Source organism: Phocoena sinus, chromosome 2, assembly GCF_008692025.1.
Source record: "Phocoena sinus isolate mPhoSin1 chromosome 2, mPhoSin1.pri, whole genome shotgun sequence".
Taxonomy (NCBI): Eukaryota; Metazoa; Chordata; class Mammalia; order Artiodactyla; family Phocoenidae; genus Phocoena; species Phocoena sinus.
The window spans coordinates 59561151-59583673 of NC_045764.1; the positions used below are offsets into that span (position 1 = coordinate 59561151).

Consider the following 22523-nt stretch of genomic DNA (forward strand, 5'->3'; position numbering starts at 1 on the left):
TCCAAAAATAGAGGTTTTCAGAGATTGATATTCCCGCCTCCATTCTATATGAACAACCAAATAGTTTCACAACAGCCCAGTCTACTTAATAATTAATAAATGTTCAGTTAAAAAAACAAAGAAACTGTAAGTAATTTACTTCTGTAACAATACTACTCTATAAATATATTCACACTGCAGTGAGAGCTACAACAAAATATCAGCAGTAGGGAATTGATTACATAAATTATGGTACATGAATTAATATGATCCTATACAGATTTGATCAGTTTCAAACAACAGTAATGATATTAAAAACATTCATTGTATAATGGTAAATAAAAATTCAGTAGATGCAAAAATCCTCAACAAAATACTAGCAAACAGAATCCAACAACACATTAAAAGGATCATACACCATGACCAAGTGGGATTTATCCCAGGGATGCAAGAATTCTTCAATATACACAAATCAATCAATGTGATACACCATATTAACACACTGAAGAATAAAAACGATATGATCATCTCAATAGATGCAGAAAAAGATTTTGACAAAATTCAACACCAATTTGTGATTAAAAACTCTCCAGAACGTGGGCACAGAGGGAACCTACTTCAACATAATAAAGGCCATATACGACAAACCCACAGCAAACATCATTCTCAATGGTGAAAAACTGAAAGCATTTCCTCTAAAGTCAGGAACAAGACAAGGATGTCCACTCTTGCCACTATTATTCAACATAGTTTTGGAAGTCCTAGCCACAGCAATCAGAGAAGAAAAAGAAATAAAAGGAATACAAATTGGAAACGAAGAAGTAAAACCGTCACTGTCTGCAGATGACATGATACTATACAGAGAGAATCCTAAAAATGCCACCAGAAAACAACTACAGCTAATCAATGAATTTGGTAAAGTTGCAGGATACAAAATAAATGCACAGAAGTCTCTTGCATTCCTATACACTAATGATGAAAAATCTGAAAGAGAAATTAAGGAAACACTCCCATTTACCACTGCAACAAAAAGAATAAAATACCTAGGAATAAAACTACCTAGGGAGACAAAAGACCTGTATGCAGAAAACTATAAGACACTGAAGAAAAAAATTAAAGATGATACCAACAGATGGAGAGATAGACAATGTTCTTGGATTGGAAGAATCAACATTGTGAAAATGACTATACTACCCAAAGCAATCTACAGATTCAATGCAATCCCTATCAAATTACCAATGGCATTTTTTACGGAGCTAGAACAAAAAATCTTAAAATTTGTATGGAGACACAAAAGACCCCGAACAGCCAAAGCAGTCTTGAGGGAAAACAACAGAGCTGGAGGAATCAGGCTCCCTGACTTCAGACTATACTATAAAGCTACAGTAATCAAGACAATATGGTACTGGCACAAAAACAGAAACATAGATCAATGGAACAAGATAGAAAGCCCAGAGGTAAACCCACACACCTATGGTCAACTAATCTATGACAAAGGAGGCAAGGATATACAATGGAGAAAAGACAGTCTCTTCAATAAGTGGTGCTGGGAAAACTGGACAGCTACATGTAAAAGAATGAAATCAGAACACTCCCTAACACCATACACAAAAATAAACTCAAAATGGATTAGAGACATAAATATAATACTGGACACTATAAAACTCTTAGAGGAAAACATAGGGAGAACACTCTGACATAAATCACAGCAAGAGCTTTTTTGATCCACCTCCTAGAGTAATGGAAATAAAAACAAAAATAAACAAATGGGACCTAATGAAACTTCAAAGCTTTTGCACAGCAAAGGAAACCATAAACAAGATGAAAAGACAACCCTCAGAATGGGAGAAAATATTTGCAAACGAATCAACGGACAAAGGATTAATCTCCAAAATATATAAATAGCTCATGCAGCTCAATAATAAAGAAACAAACAACCCAATCCAAAAATGGGCAGAATACCTAAATAGATATTTCTCCAAAGAAGGCATACAGATGGCCAAGAAGCACATGAAAAGCAGCTCAACATTACTAATTATTAGAGAAATGTAAATCAAAACTACAATGAGGTATCACCTCACACCAGTTAGAATGGGCATCATCAGAAAATCTACAAACAACAAATGCCGGAGAGGGCGTGGAGAAAAGGGAACCCTCTTGCACTGTTGGTGGCAATGTTAATTGATACAGCCACTATGGAGATCAGTATGGAGGTTCCTTAAAGAACTAAAAATAGAATTACCATATGATCCAGTAATCCCACTACTGGGCATATACCAAGAGAAAACCATAATTCAAAAAGATACATGCACCCCAATGTTCATTGCAGCACTATTTACAATAGCCAGGTCATGGAAGCAACTTAAATGCCCATCGACAGACGAATGGATAATGAAGTTGTGGTACATATATACAACGGAATATTACTCAGCCATAAAAAGGAACGAAATTGGGTCATTTGTTGAGACGTGGATGGATCTAGAGACTGTCATACAGAGTGAAGTAAGTCAGAAAAAGAAAAACAAATATCGTATATTAATGCATTTATGTGGAACCTAGAAAAATGGTGCAGATGAACTGGTTTGCAGGGCAGAAATTGAGACACAGATGTAGAGAACAAACGTATGGACAACAAGCTGGGAAAGTGGTGGGGTGGGGATGGTGGTGTGCTGAATTGGGCGATTGGGATTGACTTGTATACATTGATGTGTATAAAATTGATGACTAATAAGAACCTGCTGTACAAAAAGAAAAAATCAGTTATTTAAATATGCAGGTGTAGATCCATTTATCTACTCTGTTCCACTTGTCTATTTTCCAATCTAGATACTAATACTACACCATTCTGATTGCTATAACTTTTATAATAAGCCTTATAATCAGGTAGCATAAAATCTCCAACTTTGTTCTTTTTCCAAAGTTGTTTTGGTTATGAATCAGCTTGTAAATTGTATTCTGTTCCACTTGTCTATTTTCCAATCTAGATACTAATACTACACCATCTTGATTGATATAACTTTTATAATAAGCCTTATAATCAGGTAGCATAACATCTCCAACTTTGTTCTTCTTTTTCCAAAATGGTCTGGTTATGAATCAGTTTGTAAATTTTTACAAGAAAGTGGAGAAGTACTGAGATCTTCCTGAATGGAACGCTTGTAGGATAGAGCCTGAGGATTTGTCCAAGGTGTTCTCATTTAAGTATTATTTCCTAAGCTCTGTATTTATCTAAAACAGAGATAATGTAGAAAAAAATGTTAAAAAAGCATATATATAATATATATAAAAATTCTCAATTAAAAATGGCTACCCTTTTAATACGTCTGATGAACTTAATGTGATTGAGAGACACCGATATTGCTGTTTCCATTACCTTGTGCGTGAGACCTATTAGATGTTTGAAAATACTGACCCCTTGGAAAAGAAGTCTGTGTTAATATAATTGTACATTCTATGTTGTCATATGTAGCGTATCACGTAGACAATGTCTGGCTGTACTTGGAAGACTTTTTGAAATCTGATTGCTACTCAATGATTTTCTGTTTTAAAGAGTGTGAAACAGATCACATATGCAAGTAATAAGACCAAAAATCTTAAGACCAATGTATACAATTAAACCACATAGCTTATATTCTTAAAAATAAAAAAAATTCAGGATTCAATCCTTGCAATGCAGCTTATATATAAATAAGTGTGTAAGATTCATATATTCATATGTAAAGAGCTGAAAATTAGATCAAAATGTTAACAGCAGGCAAACTATATTTTTCTCAAATTTTCCACAATTGATATATATTAATATTTTAATTATTGTGAAATTAATGCTAATAAGGAAATGCAAGGAAAAGGCAAGCTATTTAAAGAAAAGAAGATTGGTTTGTATTAGGTTACAGTTGCTATAGGCTCACTTGTGCTGCAGAAGAATAAGTATAACTACGTAAAAATACACTCATCTTTCTGTATCTATCCACAATCCTAATTATTATGGAACAGGCACGAGGAAAAGCAAAGTATACTCTTTGAGACACAGTATCTACGACTCATTTCCAAAATATGAATCAATCAGGACCAAAAATCATCCAAAGGCCCCTGGATCTCCTTCTTTCCTATAAAAACTTAAAAAATACAGCTCCTACTGTATACAATACAATCCTCAGTGCAAGTACTTATCTGCTACTAACAAGTCAGAAATGAGTCTTCATTGGCTATTCTCAGTATTTGACACTGTTAATTCTAAATATCCATTAAGAGGGGAGACTGTTTTTCCTTAGGAATAGAAAAGCAAATCAATGCAGTCGAAACAGCACTGAACTGTGAGTCAAGATAGCTATACCAGGATAAATTCTACAACTCATGGCTAAGTGACTTCTCTGGGCCTCAGTTTCCTCAGTAGGAAAAAAAGAAAAGGGATTAGACAGTAAATTGTAAAGTCCCCCATTTTCTAACATTCTGGAAATGAATGTATCAAGCCCAAAAGCTAATTAATGATGGCTCACTGTGTACACATATACACACAGACAAATTTAAGTCTAGTTTTAAAGTCACAGTTGTGACTTTTTATATAAAAACAACATTGCTGCAATAAGAAATACCAGTACAACATATAAGGAAACGAATACCTATACAGATGATCTCATCAAAGTTTATACCCTTATTCTTTTAATTACCTTTTATGGCATACTAGACCAAACCCTGGCCTTTCTAACATAATTTACTATATTCAACGAAATAATTCATATTGAAGTTTATGACCTCGATATTCTATCAGACTCTTCCTAAAGGTTCTCATAGTTCTTTATTTTTTTTAAGAGACAGGAAAAAATTAAGCCATAGATAGGTTCATGATCTTTGGGAAAGAATGTCAAAGTTCTAATAATAGTTGATTAGCAGGAAAATATAAATGACACAATATAGGATTTTATTAAACTATAATTATTATAGGTCTCTCAAGGGTTACCACACAATAAATACATTTCAAAAACTGTGCTACATCAAAGAAAATAATTTGCTTCCCATTATTTAAAAATATTATAATACAGAACTGAGAATTTTTAAGGATGTTATTCTTCTTTGATCAAAAAGCGTTTAAATATGTCTTCTTTGAATAAAAAGGACCAGAATTTCATTACAGTAATACAAATGTATGTTTACTTGAAAATCAAACGTCATGTTCAAGAGGCATATTCCTCTAGAGCCAAAAGTTTACTTTCAAGAGCAGGGTGGATGCCAAGTTACTAATCTAAACAGATGAGAAATTAATGCAAGGGTTTTCACATTTTGCTTGGAAAACAACATTTTTCTCTCAACCTCATCCTTTACTTTCTAAACTTTGTAATCTAAAATCCAATGATATGAATCAACTCCAGAACCAAATAATGTTTTCTCTTAAATTCTTAAAAATATTATGAGGCATTCTGCTCTTTGAAGCCTGCCTGGCACAACAAGAAGTAAGATAAATAGGAGGCATTTTACAATATTTTCTCACTGTCTTCTACAAAAACTGGGAAAGGGTGAGAAGGCCTGGAGGGTTGGAACTTGTTTTTCTTGTTTCTCTGGATGATGATGGTAAGAAAAGTGAGGGGTGAAGAAGAGGTGGAAGAGTGGAGAGATGAAGGTGTTTGGGAAGGGAAGAAGAAGGAAAATCAGGAGAAAAAGAGGAAGAAGCAGATGAAAGAAGGGAATAAATAAAGAAATACTCAACCACAAACAACATGGCATTTTTAGACAGTACTTTACCACATATTTTGAATACTGACCTCACAGACATAGTATATTGAAAATAATAAGTAACAGGTTAGCTCATTAACATTTAACTTATTAACATTTAATTCAATACTAAGTGCCAAGGGCTTATGCTAACAGCTTAAGTCAAAGAGTCAGAGTTTTACTCAGAATAAGACCAAAAGAATCTAAACTATTATTTTGACTGATATCACTCTTTCATAAAACTATTCCAGCAGATTATCCCCCAGTAAAGCTGATTTGTAATTACTGATTGTTTGGATGGCATTAGCCATATCTACAGACTATTATCATCCAAGCACTATTCAGAAGTGAAAACACCATATACATAAACTAGTTCATTTATATTCAAATGAGTGTTTAGAGATTCATGAAACTATGAAATTTATCAGAGATAGCATAAAATTAAGAGATAGGCTCAAGTGACATTATTTATCTGTATTTCCCTGGTCCCTGGACTAGTGCAGAGTGCACAAGCAGGTGCTGAAGAAATGCTTAAAAAAAAAAATTTGAGAGTTCCATTATATTTAAATAAAATTTTAAATTTAGTCAAACAGTAAATTTAAGAAAATCTGAAATGTAATGCCTTTTATCAAAATAATGCCCTTTGTGACAGCATCATTTTGAAAAATTAAACACATGTGACAATGACAATTTTTAAAACTCGATAGGCTATTTTAATTATACAAAAGATTCAACTCTGCCAAGGTCCCTGTCTACAGGTATAGGATACACTTATGTTCTTATCTACTACAATCTATGTATTATATTGTTTGAAGTGACGGATGAGAAAAATGAAGCTAATGAAATACTGTGAAACAGACACCATGTAAAAGAGAAAAGGCCATCTTCTGATAGAATGATAGTCCACCATCTGTCCCCCTGCCACTCAGTGACAATTACAAATACTCCATCAGTTTTCTGATTGGTGGAGATGATAAATGAGGTAAAGACTTCTTTTTCAGATACTGATATTCCTTTCTGATCTAATCTGAGGTTTAACAGATGACTCAAAGAAAAGCCCAGAGTTCAACAAGCTTATAATTTATCATGCTGTGAAGATGGAAAGAGGTCTGAGCTCAATACTACAACAGGGAATGGTTCAGTAGTATTGAACCACGGCTTATAATGAAAAATATCTTTGCAGAATTCTCAGATTTCAAATATAGCAACTTAGATTAGTATCAGACTTCATCCTCAGAAATCGTTTCAATAATATCCCAGTAACAATATTACCATAGATCACAAATAACATCACCCTTTCAATACAGAATCAAAGAGACAATAATGCTCATAGACAGAGCTGGAACTCCCCATTTGTGAGTGGCTTTCACAAGCCCTGGGTGACAAGGGCTTGAGAGAGCTAGCAGCTTCACATCATAGTCAACAGTACCAGAATAAACATTCCCTTTAAGTCTATTGACCTTTAAATGTTTAAGAAAAGGATGCATGCGAAAAAATAAATACATAGGTTAAAAATAAAAGGATAAAAAAGGATATACCACTCTAACACTAGAGAAAAGAAAGCTGGAGTGGTTATGTTAATATTAGACAACATAGCAAAGAATATTATTAGGAATAAAGAAGGTCATTTGACAATAAAAAGGGGTCAATTAGTCAAGAGGACATAACAATGATTAGCATTTATGAATCTAATAACAAGGCTTTGAACAACATGAGGCAAAAACTGGTTGAATTGCCAAAAGAAATAGAAAAACTAACAGTTAAAATAAAAGATTTCCATATCCCTCTCTCAAAAATTGATAGAACAAAGTAGGCAGAAAACCAGCAAGGATATAGCAGATGATGAAACTTTTTGAGGGACAATTATGTTCACTATCTTGATCTTGGTGATGGTTTCATGGGTGTATGACTATGACAAAACTTATTAAATCATAAACTTTAAAGTAAGTGCAGTTTAATGTATAACATTTATACCTCAAAGTGCTTTAAAAACAGCAGGAAATTCCCAATTTGTATGAATCTAGGCACTATAATACTGAGTGGAAAAGAGCTAAGTTCAAAAAGAGCACATACAGCATGGTAACTTTTTATAGAGCAGAAAACAACTAAATAAAAGTATATTTTTTAGTAACAGATCTAGATGCAAAAATAAAACTATGAAGGGAAGAGGAGGAAAGAGGAAGAATATAAAAGTACATATCAAAAACCTAACCAAACTAGGTTTGCCATAACAATACAAAAAAAAAAAAATTCTAGGAGAGAGGCATTAAATAAGAAAGAGGAATGTTTCATATTCTTAAAAGGTATAATTCATCAGTAAGATGAAAAATGTGTAAATAGTTATGACCACAATAATTATTAAACTTTGTGATATATATTGCAAAAACTGATTTTAAGAATACAAGGAGGCAAAAATAAATAATAATAGCATATTGGCAGTCTTCATTTTTGAGAAAAGGATATTAATGAGCACAAAACTAGGTGTAAAAAAGTAAGAATATTCACATAACAATGAACAAATTTGATCTAACATGTATTATACATACCCAAAGAGAAAAAAACATATTCTTCTTAAAATTTTACAATGTATGAAGCTATAAAGAAAATCATTAAATTTCCCAAAGTAGAACCTATATAAGGCATAACCTATGACCATAATGAAATAAAAATTGAAATTGAAAACAAAAAATAGTGCTCATTTTGGCATTACATATTTTAAATTAAAGCAATGCACAGAAGATTAGCCTGGCCCCTATGCAAAATATCTGACAGTCAAATCCATGAATCATTTCACACTTTTAAATACACACAAACACTCATATTCATAAAATAAAGCAAAAGGCATTGCCACCACTCTAATCTATAACCTTGGAACTACCTCTTTGTTTAAAAGAAAATAAAACTGAAATACAAAATACTTGTAAAACCCACTAATTATTGAGAACCAAGCCCAGCAAGAAATGCTTAAGACTTAAATTAAGAAAACTATACACTTTACTGAATGACACATACATACAAATACAATATATGAGTAGACAAACATGTGGCTGGATGGAAAGAAAGAATATTTAAAAGATGTCCACACTTATCTCAATGCAGTCTCAATCAAAATACCAACAGGATTTTCTTAGCTTACAAGTTAATTGCAAAGGTTATGTAGAAATTGAAAAGCAGAGGAATAGCTAAGGAAATTTTGAAAAAGAATAAAGAAGAACAAACTGACCCTATGAGGAGTAGAAGCAAGAAGACAGCAAATGATATCTACTCAATTTTTGGAGAAAATAAATGTAAAATTGCAAATGTCTACCCAGTGAAAATATCTTTCATAAACAAAAGCACATACAAACAAACAAAATTTCCTACTGGGAGATTCTTACTAACCTGAGTAGTAGGCACAAAGACAGTTGTTCTATTATTATTCTACAAACAGTATATATACATCTTATGTACTCTTCTGCTACATAATGAATTTCACCAAAATATTTTAAAGTAGAAAAAGATACACCATGCATATACTAAATAAATGAAATCTAGTATATGTATACTACTGTCAAACAAAATAAGACTTTAAGAAAATTCTTCAGCGGTAGAAAAAAAAGCCAATTTATTTTGTGAATCTATTATGAACTTGATGTTAAAACCAGAAAGCACCTGCAGAAAAAAAGGAAAACTATTCACCTATAGCATTACTCATGCTACAGAGCCATTTCATATAGTAAAAGGCTGAATACATTGAAATATATACAATTGTAAACTTGTATGCTCTTAGTAACCTAGCCTCAAAATATATGAAGCAAAAATGGATGGAACAAGAAAAAATAAATTTATGATCATAGTGAGAGACTTTAATCTCCTCAATCAGTAATTGAAAGTAGACAAAAATCAATATAGATATAGAATATTGTAATATCATGACGAATATGCTTGATAGAATAGGTAACTAGAAAATACAATTTCTCTTCAGGCACAGAACATTTACAAAATCTTACCCTGTGCTATGCTACTTCAGATTTCAAAGGATTTCAAAGACTACATTCTCTGATCTTACTGTAATTAATGTAGAAATCAACAGACAAAACTCTTATGTTTGGAAATTTCAAGTCAATGTTCTAAACAACCAATGGATAAAAGAAAAAATTCTGAAGGAAATTAGAAAATATTTAGAAGTGAGTAATAATGAAAATATATTGTATCAAAAAAGGCCTTAAAGATTAATATCTTTAGGAAAAAAGGCTAAAAATTAATGAGCCAAGCATTCACCTTAAGGAGTTAGAAAAAGACTGGCAAAAATAAACTCAGAGAAAGAAGTAAAAAGGAAATAATAAAACCAAGAAATGACATTTACTGAGTAAAAAACAAAGAAGCGATAGGATCAACAAACTAAAAACCAAATCTTTAGAAATACGAATAAAATAGAAAAACTCATGACAAGAAAGATCAAGAAAAAAAATATAGGCACAGGACTTCCCTGGTAGTCTAGTGGCTAAGACTCCATGCTCCCAATGCAGGGGGCCTGGGTTCGATCCCTGTTCAGGGAACGAGATCTCACATGCCACAACTAAAAGATCCCGCCTGTCGCAACTAAAAGATCCCGCCTGTCGCAACTAAAACGATCCCGCATACTGTAACGATCCCGCATACTCATGCCGCAACTAAGACCCAATGCAGCCAAATAAATAAATAAATAAATATTTTTTTAAAAATATAGGCACAAATTTTAAATGTCAGAAATGAAAAAGGAGACACCGTTAAAGATTCCTTTAAAAATCACAAAGAATACTATCAAAAATGTTTTGCCAAGACCATTGAAAACTTAAAGAAAACATATAATTTCCTAGTAAATGAAAATTTACCAAAATAGATGTAGTAAATCATAGAAAATCAAAATACACTCAAATAAATAATTGCTAATTTAAAATCTGACCAACTCATTAGGATAGCTACTACCAAAAAAACATAAAATAACAATGTTGGCAAGGATGTGGAGAAATTGGTACCCTTGAGCAGTTTATGGGAAAGTAAAACTGCACAGCTACTGTGAAAAAAAGTTTAGTGTCCTCAAAAAATTAAAAATACAATCACAGTACGATCCAGAAATCTACTTCTGGGTATACATATAAATAATTGAAAGCAAGCATTCAAACAGATATTTGTACATGTCCATAGCAGCATTATTTGCCGTAGCCAAATGGTGGAAGCAAACCAAGTGTCTATCAACACATAAATGGATAAACAAGATGTGGTATATACATACAATGGAATATTACTCTGCCCTAAAAAGGAAGGAAATTCTGACATATGCTACAACATGGTTGACTCTTACGCTGAGTGAAATAAGCCAGTCACAAAAAAACAAATACTATAGGATTCCATCTGTGCGAGGTGTGTGTGGTAGTCAAATCCTGAGACAGAAGGAATGGTGATTGCCAAGGCCTGGGGGGAGGGAGAATGTGGAGTTATTGTTTAAAGGGTAAAGAGTTTCAGTTTTGCACAATGAAAAGATTTCTGTGGCTGGATGTTGGTGATGGCATACGATGTGAATGTACTTAATGCCACTGAACTGTACACTTAAAAATGGATAGGATGATAAATTTTAACTCGTGTATTTTACCACAAATAAAAAACAGAAAATAATTTTTCAGAAAAAACATATACTAAGAACATATAATTTTATAGACACATTAAACAAAACCTTCAAAGAAAAGATTATTTCTATTTTATGCAACCTATCCCAGGAGTTTAAAAAGAAAGGAAAAACTTGTTAGCTTATATTATGAAGCTAATATAATCTTGAGAAAGGAAAATTACGAAAATCTAACTAAAATATTTGCAAAACAAATTCAACTACATATCTTTTTAATTTTTTCGGTATGTGGGCCTCTCACTGCTGTGGCCTCTCCCGTTGCGGAGCGCAGGCTCCAGACGCGCAGGCTCAGCGGCCATGGCTCACGGGCCCAGCCGCTCCATGGCATGTGGGATCTTCCCGGACCGAGGCACGAACCCGTGTCCCCTGCATTGGCAGGCGGACGCTCAACCACTGCGCCACCAGGGAAGCCCCTCAACTACATATCTTTAAATCAAGACCAAATAAGTTTAATAACAGAAAAGTCATTAATGTAATATATCACATTAAAAAAATTAAGGGATGGCTTCCCTGGTGGCACAGTGGTTGAGAGTCCGCCTGCCGATGCTAGGCGACACGGGTTCGTGCCCCGGTCCGGGAAGATCCCACATGCCACGGAGCGGCTGGGCCCGTGAGCCATGGCCGCTGAGCCTGCGCGTCCGGAGCCTGTGCTCCGCAACGGGAGAGGCCACAGCAGTGAGAGGCCCGCATACCGCAAAAAAAACAAAAAAAAATTAAGGGAGGGAATTCCCTGGTGGTCCAGTGGTTAAGACTCTGCGCTTTCACTGCCGAGGGCCCGGGTTTGATCTCTGGTGGGCGACCTAAGATCCCACAAGGTGTGCAGTGTGGCCAAAATAATAAATAAAATAAAATATAGGAAAAAGTGAACTTTCCATAAGATCCAGAAAAAAATTTCAATAAAAATTAATACCTACTTATTTTTTTAAGACCTTACAAAACTAGGGAACTTCCTTACTTTGATGAGAGCCATTTATAAAAACTTGTAAATTGTTAAAACTCCAAATCAGAAAATAAACAGGGTAAAAAAAGTCTTAATTTCATTCAGCTTAAAATGCCAAGTTACTGAACTAGTTATCAGCATAAATCTAAGGTCACTCTGTACCCCAAATCCTATAGCATGGTTAACACAGATGAAACCCTGGCAAGAGTCAATTGTACATGCTGTAATTCACTTGTTCTACAATGCCAAAAAGCTAAAAAGCCAACTTGAAATTAAGAATACATGCACCTATCTGAGCAAATCTCATCAAAGTGGTCAAAATGGAATCTAGTATTTTGTCTTTTATAATGGCATCAAAGGATATTGCAACAATTTAAAAGAATAAAGAACTAAGGATGTAACTAGCCAAAATACCCAACTTCACCATAATGGTCTTTTATGGTTGCAGATGCATTCATTTATCTAATTTTAACCTTGAACCAAGAAAAAGCAAAAAAGGGAACACAGAAGACTCCAGAGCAACAGGGACACATCTCCATTGTTCTATTTTTTTAATTTTTTAAAATGCTTTTGCTTTTATCAAAGTTACCCATACACATAATTTACACAGTCAATAGTTCAAGGAAAGTAGTTTCCTACTGGTTTCCCCACTTTTTTCCTCAATCCAGACGCAATGATTTTAGCTGGTTATTTTATCTTTTTTTCTCTATACTCCTTAATATATTTTGTGTTGCTACTTCTTCATTTTTCAATTTTAGGATTATCTACTGACTTTTCATTGTGAAACAAGGACTTAAGCTCTACTCCTGGAACCCGGTCCTCCCACCCACACTGTGTATCTCATGTATTCCCCTATCCTTCCAAATGTAAAGAAAAAAAAGAAGTGCTATCACCTAATTATCCAGGTGACAGGAATATGGGGTTTACTACATTACTTTCTTCTTTTTTTGGTGTAAAATTTTAATATCTAAAAAGAAAATTCAGCAATGCTAGTGAAATATGGGAGAAAAGGTAATATGTTTTATCTTTGCATCAAATAATATATATAAATTATCTACAAGGAATGAAATATTAAATTTATATGACTGAAATTTTCACATAATTATATATCTAAAATTTTTTCACTTTATAAAAATTTCTTCAATGTAATTTTAAACTAGGCCACTTTATTTTTATTTTATATTGGAGTATAGTTGATTAACAATGTTGTGTTAATTTCACATGTACAGCAAAGTGATTCAGTTATACATATACATGTATCTATTCTTTTAAAAATTCTTTACGCTAAGATACTTCATAATCTAAAAAAAATCTTTTTCAGAGAGAGGACCAAACTACGGGACTGTGAGAGTTCTGCTTTATAGCTTTGTGATTTTCCTAACACAACAGATGTGCCTACTCTGCCAACTGCAAGAGAAGCCAAAGTGACAGAATAATTATTACTAAAACTCAGTAAGTTTGATCAGAGATAGGTGTTCCCTGCTCCTCTATGAATATCTACTTTGGAACTAAAACACTGGCCACTGAATTTCAGATAAAGAACCTAATAAAGTATTAATTAAAGTAAAAGCATTTATAATCACTTATTTATTAAGGAAAATTAGAAGAATTATCTAAATTAGGCACGTAAAATGCTAAATTTGTCATCTATCCTCATTAGGGCAGCAATGTTCCCTCTCATAAACTATCAATAAATCTTTCATTTCCTTTATCCCTCCCACATGAAATCATCATACTATGGATTTCAAGATTATGCAGGCATAAAATTTCTATATAAAGAAATACATATTATAAAATTTTTACAGCATATTCAAGTAGAAGCAGCTTGAGCTGTATAAATTTGTCTCACTGTAACCCTGTTTCAGATCCTCCATCATCCAACTGAAAGACAGCAGCTGAGAAATGGTGATCACAGTTGCTCCGATCTTTTAACATCACCCATGGACACAATTCTGCAGCTCCTTGTAATTGACACTTAAGAGCCAGATGGGAAAGTATCAGCCTATACTCTGTGAATGTATAGAACTAGCCACGGTTCTAGTCATTCCTAGCTACCATGATCTGGATTAAGAGTTTAAGGAGTTTAAGAGTTGTCTTTTATAAAACAATAGCGTTTAGGTATGTAATTAACTTCTTAAAGGCAATGGATACCTGTTGCAAATAACTGCCAAAAACATATTATAGGGACCTCCCTGGTGGTGCAGTGGTTAGAAATCCACCTGCCAATGTAGGGGACACGGGTTCCAGCCCTGGTCCGGGAAGATCCCACATGCCGCGTAGCAACTAAGCCTGTGTGCCACAACTACTGAGCCTGCGCTCTAGAACCAACAAGCCACAACTACTGCGCCCATGTGTCACAACTACTGAAGCCCGCATGCCTAGAGCCCATGCTCCACAGAGAAGCCACCGCAATGAGAAGCCCACGCACCGCAACGAATAATAACGCCCGCTCACCGCAACTAGAGAAAGCCCACGTGCAGCAACAAAGACCCAACACAGCCAAAAATGAATAAATAAATAAATAATTTATATTTAAAAAAAGTATAACCTTTAACACTTAATATATCATCTAGAAAACTCCATTCTAAACTTCAACTAAGCAGATGCCAAAAGGAAAAAATAATCTTAATTAGTTTAAGTAAACTATGAAATTTAGGCAACTACCACGATGCAAAAGAAAAGTAGCATGTATTACAGTATACACGCACCAAGGACTCAGGCAGGAAAATATGGTTGAAATGGCTTTTCACATTTGTACAGGTTAACAGTGTTTTGAGAGCTAAGAGTCACAGAATGAAATTTTATCCAAAACTACATAGTTTAAGTTTCTAAACTGCAGTTATTTGTTACCTATTTAAAAATGCATTTTATAATAGAGCAACTGTTTAAAAGCAAAGATCAATGGAAGAAATACTGAGACAGTGATTATTAGCAGTGAAAGCACAACACTTAACATTAGAAGAAGCATGAGAAACAGGTATCACTGGAGTACTATTTCAAAATTATTAATGTGATTATCCATTTTACCTTTCTTAGCACATGGCCTTTGCCCATTTCAACCCAGCTAAACAGGTGATTAGAATTTGTTCCAAAATAAATAAAAGAAAAAAAGCACCTTATAATCAACTTTAGATATGCAGAACAGATATATGCAGCAAGACAAGAGTTTTATAAGCCAAGCTAATATCCTGAGGTTTAATAAATTTATTTACTTTGCCCTTTAGCATGTCAATAATCAAGCCTGGAGGATTCCTATAGCATTTACTTCAAAGTATGGAGAAAGTTCCCTTTTGCAACCTTAAGGCTTAGTTACTTGGTTAGAATAAGGAGGAAAGAGAGGTTAAAGTAAATTTTACTTCTTTCTAGCCAAAAAAAATTGGAGATGAAAGGAGGAAAAAAAATATGTCCCAAGGGAGATAGCTAAATCAGAGTAATGACAAAAGTATTATTTTGATTCTCAAAAGAAACTGTCTCTCTAGGTGTCCCTGGCACCAAATAGGGTATGGTCCATTAATATGGCCGTGCTGTGTGGTTTAGCTTTCCCCAAATGCCCTTACTTCTTATGTGATAGAAGCCAGTAGGATGCCAGGGGCCAGAATGCAGGTTATGGTAAAGTCTCAGAGATATGAAAACAGAGAGAACTGAGGGGTGGCCTGATCAGGAGGAGGTAAATAAATGGCTGATGCTCCAAGTGGAAAGAATAGATCAAGAGTTCACTAGCCACCCTTCCAGATCAGTGGCCCTAAGTAAACTAAGTGAACAGGTAAACAAGCAACTCACACTGGAAATCAGAAAAGACAGAAGATACGATGTAGTACGATCCCAACTTTTCCTCCTAACATGGGGTTACATATGCCATACTCTTACTTCGATACGCAAAGATGCCACCTTAAGGAAATAAGCAAGAGGATGGGGACCAAGGATTGTTATAAAAGAGGCTGGGTACTAACTATGGAAACTAAGTAAATTACCGGATCAAACTAAGGTTTAAAATAAACTGGTTGCCTACTTAAAATTTCTTCCTTAAAAAAAAAAAAATTTCTTCCTTGAACCAACGAAGAAGACTAAATCGGCTATAGATAGATAGCTACATATTCTCTGCAAATCCCAGGTACAATGTGAGTGAATTTACCACCATAAGAATTCCAAAAGTGAGAAGAAATATACACATTAACAATCAGCTATATGTGTGTGTGAATTATATACACACACAACTATAAAAATTTTCCCATCCTATTAAACAGAAAATGAAGGCAATGGAAACTATGTCTTATAAGAAAGGGTAAGATGTTTTTACATCATTTCTCAAACTAACATAAAATGTACTTATTGAAGTATTGGGGGGAAACGAAGATCCATTCTAAATGAGTTCTAGTTTTCTAATTTGACTTGATTTTCTGTTGAAAGGCAAAGAAGATATTTTCATAACATGATTATAAAAAGAGAGTAAATACTTGTGCTTCTACAAACGTAATAACCAAGGTAAAAAGAAAATGAATCTATTAGGAATTACGGAGTTATCTGTTATTTCTCAGACTGCCATCAATTCTGGGAGACATCTACGACCTCTTTTTTTTTTTTAATTAATTAATTTATTTTTGGCTGCGTTGGGTCTTCGCTGCTGTGTGCGGGCTTTCTGTAGTTGCGGTGAGCGGGGGCTACTCTCCCTTGTGGTGCGCGGGCTTCTCACTGTGGTGGCTTCTCTTGTTGAGGAGCACGGGCTCTAGGCGCGGGGGCTTCAGTAGTTGTGGCTTGCGAGCTCTAGAGTGCAGGCTCAGTAGTTGTGGCACACAGGCTTAGCTGCTCCGCGGCAAGTGGGATCTTCCCAGACCAGAGCTCAAACCCGTGTCCCCTGTATTGGCAGGTGGATTCTTAACCACTGCACCATCAGGGAAGCCCTTTACTACTTCTTCCACATCAATGCCAGGCACACTCTAGCCAAAGAGATTGGCTTATATCCCATTAAATACAGTGATATCTTTATATTTTTACTAATTAAAATTTTCATTTTTTCCTTCAATCACCTAATTAGCATAATTTTCCAAGCAGAAATACTAATTTGGGATTTGTAAAATCACACTTGGTTGTGTGTGATTCACACAACCAATAATTCAATAATTCAATAAATTATAACTTAAGATTCTTCATAAAAGTTGTTTTCATACTTTCCATGAGTTAAATGAAAATAAACTATTATTTTCTCTATATTTAAATAACATGGTTGACAAACAGGTATAATGTATATGCTTTTAGAGCCAAGAAGTCTCACAAACACAGAAATGGATAACTTAAAAAATTTTTTTAAACCTTTTTAATTTCATTTTCTATATGGATTTAAATGTACTTTATGCAAGTCCCACAAAAATCACTATCAGCTTCCTCATAGAGTGTGAAAACAGGATCACAAAAGAGATCAGAGTTTTAATTATAACTAATACTTTACTATTTCTCTAGTAATGTGCTGAAAAATTAAATTTTGGAATGTATTTAAACTAGCACCAGTTTCTTTTGACCTTTAAAAATCACGTACTTTTATCGTTTGCATTCTAAGATGATGAAAGAGAAAAAAAATCAAACATGTAACAGCTCTTTTTGTGAAGTCTCAAGAAACATAAGAAAAATTTCCTGGTCAAATTACAATAAAAACACAAAACATTAAACCTTTCTTGCTGGGCAGCTACCTATTATGTTTAACAGGCTTGAAACAAAATGTGTCAGAGATCAAGAGTAAGTTATCTGATATGTCAAGTGCATAAGGTCAAAGGTCCAATTTTATTAGGTCAGAGGTGGTATAAATAAAATCTTATATGTCAAAGAAGAAGGGTCACAGATAAAGTGTATATAATATAAAGACATCACAGATGACAAGTAATAACTTTAAGTAGAACAAGTATGTTTACTACAGATACCTTTGCTGATTAAAATGACGTGTGTGTGTAAATATAAAATTGCCTTTCTGTATTACACAACTACATTGCACACTTGTTTTCAGGAAAAGTGGGCTATAACCAAGAATAACTACATGAATTGAGAACTTAAAGAAAATTTAATACTTTTATACTGAAACAGTACACAAAATGAATACATCGATCAAATCTCAAACCACAGCAGCTAAACATCAAACTATGCTTTAGTAGCTAAAAAAGTCAGATAATATTAAACATTTTTCTTCCAAAGTACATGAATTAAATATTCTTTCCTTCTCTACTTCTCTCATTGAGATAAAAACACATAAAATTTGGATTCCAGTTTACATAATAGCAGTGCTCCACAAAAATTTAAAATATTTTTTTGTAAATTGAATAATATATTTAGTTTTTTTATTAAGAGAACTTAGTTACAAACAATTTTTGTAAGTGGAAGAATTTCCTTTATAATGGGAATAATTAAATTCTAATTAATGAAGCAACTGAGAATTTTTTTTCATAGTGGAACACACATAAACTTGACTCTAGCTCTAAACAGTAAACGTAAGTAGAGAATGGGGATAATCACATGAATGATTCAAGTAAAAAAAAAAAATCCATATTACTCTCTCTTAAAATACCCATGTGATTTGATTAAAAGGCAAAAAAATTATTTCAGGTAAACTAAATAGATGATTAGTTCCATTTTTTATTTCACCTTTATTAATGGTACCTAAAGCCATTCTGTATAACCTTTCAGTTCAACTCAACTAAATGAGTTCTTATTAAATACCATACTATGTGTCAAGCATTATGTAAAACAATGGATATTACAGAAGTTAAACATTTAAAGACTTCCAATTTCAGCCACAGTGACTGGCTTATACTGGACTAATCTTCCAACTCCAAAAGTTGCACAAAATATACAAAACATCTATTTAAAGGCATTAAAGAACAGCCAACACAGCCAGAACTTGAGAGACCATGATCCCTAAAAGGAGGGAAGCACATGAGGCGAGCTCCACATTCACTCTGGATTTTTCCCTAAGGGCTTATGCCAATTTTTGGCATGAGAGAACAGTGCAAGGTGAAAGTGGCAGTCTAACTAAGCTGAGGAGACAGAATTTGGTTTAGAGCTGTCAAAACAGTTGGAACTTGAGGGGCAAAAATCCTTAAAAGGAGGAATCATAAAGAAGTGAGCCAAATTAACCATGTGCAATTTCCCCTCAAACACTGGTCATATCCAGAAACTTAGGAGAAAACAGCAGCTTTGTTCCTCCTACCTAGGTAAGATTTATTAAGAACCATCCACAGAATTACCCCTGCTTCCTGACAGCATCCATTCCAGAGCAAAGTCCCACGTCCTTGAACACTCCCCCCCACCTCCAGGTCACCTAGCAAAGATCCAAATCCTATGATAAGTCCTTTCTAACACATTATTGAGAAACTACAACTTCCCATAGTGTGCATTTTCCCTTCTTTCAACAAGTCAATAAACCTAATTTTATTCAACTGTAGATGTGTTCTTGATGGTCTTTGCCTGGAGAGCACTGACAAAAACCCAAGAAAAAGAATGAACTATAGCTTAATATAAACATTAGGGATCAATCTCACAGACTTAAGGATGGGTGAAAGAAGCCAGGTACAAAAAGTACATACTGTATGATATCATTTATATGAAGTTCAAGAACAGGCAAGACTAACTGATTGTGCTAGTAGTCAGAGAACAGTTACCTTTTGGGGGCAAGACTGAGATGGGGCATGAGGGAGCCTTCTGGGGTTCAAGAAATTATTTATGTGCTGATATGAGTGGAACAAATGTAAAAATTCATCAAGCTATATACTTTAAATTTGTGTATTCTATTAATATATGCTCTACTTCAAAAAAGAGTTAAACACACATGTACACATACACACAAGTACGGCTCTCAAAGAACCACAATAACCTTTCCTGGACATCTTAAAAGATGCTTGACAAACATGAATTTCTCATCTTTGGGTATGTTTAGAAATTTTCTATTAAAAATAGAACCAACAAATTCAGAGATTAGTAATGTCATACATATCTCAATAACAGTCGAATGAAAAACATATATAAAACTACTTATACAAATCTAAATTCCATGTAAATAGCAATTATAGGTAGATAAATAATGCATTTCCAAAAATTTCTAAGTATTGTACTGATACAAAATTATCAATTTATATGATTTTTATATTGTTAACTGTTTTCCAAGAAACACAGAACATCACTAAATAAAATTATTAAAAAATTTTAATTATTAATATTTTTAAATTATTAAAATACCATAAACCTTTTTTTGCACTGAAATTATATAAACAGTATTAAATTCTTATTTCTATGTTTCTTTTAATATATATACTAAAATAAGGACATTTGTATACTATATTGTAGTAATTAAATATTAAATATAGTTTTAAATAATCACAGAAATACATATGAACATGGATTTCTTCATAATAGAAAAGAACATAGAAGGTACTCAATAAATGAACAAAATTAAAGCTTACCACTTCCTCATCTGAAAGTTCACGCCCTTGGATGCTGCTATTTTCTCTCACAGCTTGCTGGTGTTTTTTTCCTTTAATGTGGCTAAAAAGATACACCTCTGAAGAGATCTAAAAGCATAAAATCAAAGCAATGTAATGAACATATAATTATATCTTACTTTAAATATTACACATTCTATCCAGTATACTATATGCAAGTTGCGATCACTCTAGCATTTACATATTAGTCTTAAAAATATTTTCTTTAGAATACAATTCTGAGAATCCTCTAGAACAGGGGTGCCCAACCCCGGGTTCGCGGACCGTTACTGGACCTCTTAGGAACTGGGCCGCAGAGCAGGAGGTGAAAGGCAGCAGGTGACCGGCCAGCGAGTGAGCGGCTTCATCTGCCGATCCCCGTCGCCTCCATTACCACCTGAACCATCCCCCCTCCCCTATCCGTGGAAAAACTGTCTTCCACGAAATCTGGTCCCTGGTGCCAGAAAGGTTGGGGACCTCTGATCCAGAAGACACATGGTCAAAAAGGCATGTCATCAAAGCCAACCTTAACAGAGTATCATTTCTTCTAAGTATCAAGTTTCAGCACTGAAAATGTTCCTTTTCTTCTGTGGTCATAATACCCAAAAATATTGACTTGGGCTATCATTAAGCAGGTATACATCCATTTTAGCAGCAACTGCATGCTTTGGTTCTTTGCACTACTACTCCTAACTGCTGATACTATTTTTGTACTACTTACTTTGCATAAAAATCATAAAAGAAATCCATGGTAGTCAGCAGATGCCTTAGTATGACTTTTAAAAGAGTGGGAGAATATATTTCCATAGTTTAATAAACTTTAGTAAATAAATTATAACGTATCGTAACAATACTGATACTGACAACCTACCGGGACATTGCAGAGAGAACACTGCTTCTTTCTTTCATAAGGGGTCAATTTGGGGGCATAATCAGTATTTGCATGTCGTCCACTGCTTAACTCAGCAGCTTTTTCTTTTCTTTGCTCAATCTGTTCCATGTGCCTTCTAATGCTTTCATCATGCTGTAAATGAAGTCGAAGTGTGAGAATACAGAAATTTATTCAAGTTATACTGAGAACTTGAAAAAGTAATATTTCCATTAAACTTTCTAATATAACAAAATGTCTTAATTCAGTATTAACTTGGACACTGAGGACAAGAAACTAAATAAAGCCCTTTAATATCTCCTACATGCACAGTAACATTTCCTAAAGTGTACTTCATGGAATTACACTGTGGGTTATTAATAAGTATTGATATTTTGTGGAAGAGGTTCTATGGTCAAATAAACTTGGAAAATATTAAGTTAAAGCTACTTACTTACTCCAGCTTGTCATTGTGCATTATGACTCAATAAACCTAGCTTACACTAAGCAACATTTTACACACTTATTTGACGACAACATACTTTTGAGAAGCACTTCCTGGAACACACTATGGGAAATGTTGCCCCACAGGTAAAGACCAAGCTCATCCTCACAGCAGACAAGGCCCATCATGACACAGACCTTTACCCACATCGACTCCAGTGACTTCCCAGAAAACAAAAAATAAACCAACTAAAAAACACTATTTCAGACTTCTGACTTTGTGCTCATACCATTTCATACGGCTGGATGCCATCCCACCCATCTACCTATTCAATTTGTCTTTCTTTCAAGATTCAGCTCACAAATTATTCTCTAAAATTATTTCCCTGACTTCTGAAATTCTTCATGTTAGCTTAGTATCCTCCTCTGTACTTTCATAGCACTCCATAGCACTCTATCCATATGGAAATTATCTGCTTAGCATCT

The 22523-nt window shown here is 34.0% G+C and overlaps 1 protein-coding gene across 5 annotated transcripts in view; it reads right to left on the reverse strand.

The window, feature by feature from the left end:
- SCAPER (S-phase cyclin A associated protein in the ER) overlaps positions 1 to 22523 on the reverse strand; it is a 523563-nt gene that overhangs the window by 292982 nt on the left and 208058 nt on the right. For all 5 annotated transcript variants that reach the window (XM_032623630.1, XM_032623633.1, XM_032623632.1 and 2 more), the window contains 2 exons: positions 21597 to 21749; positions 20708 to 20815 (listed from right to left, as the gene is read on the reverse strand). In XM_032623630.1, the coding sequence (XP_032479521.1) occupies positions 20708 to 20815; positions 21597 to 21749 (261 nt within the window). The remainder of the gene's footprint in view (positions 1 to 20707; positions 20816 to 21596; positions 21750 to 22523) is intronic.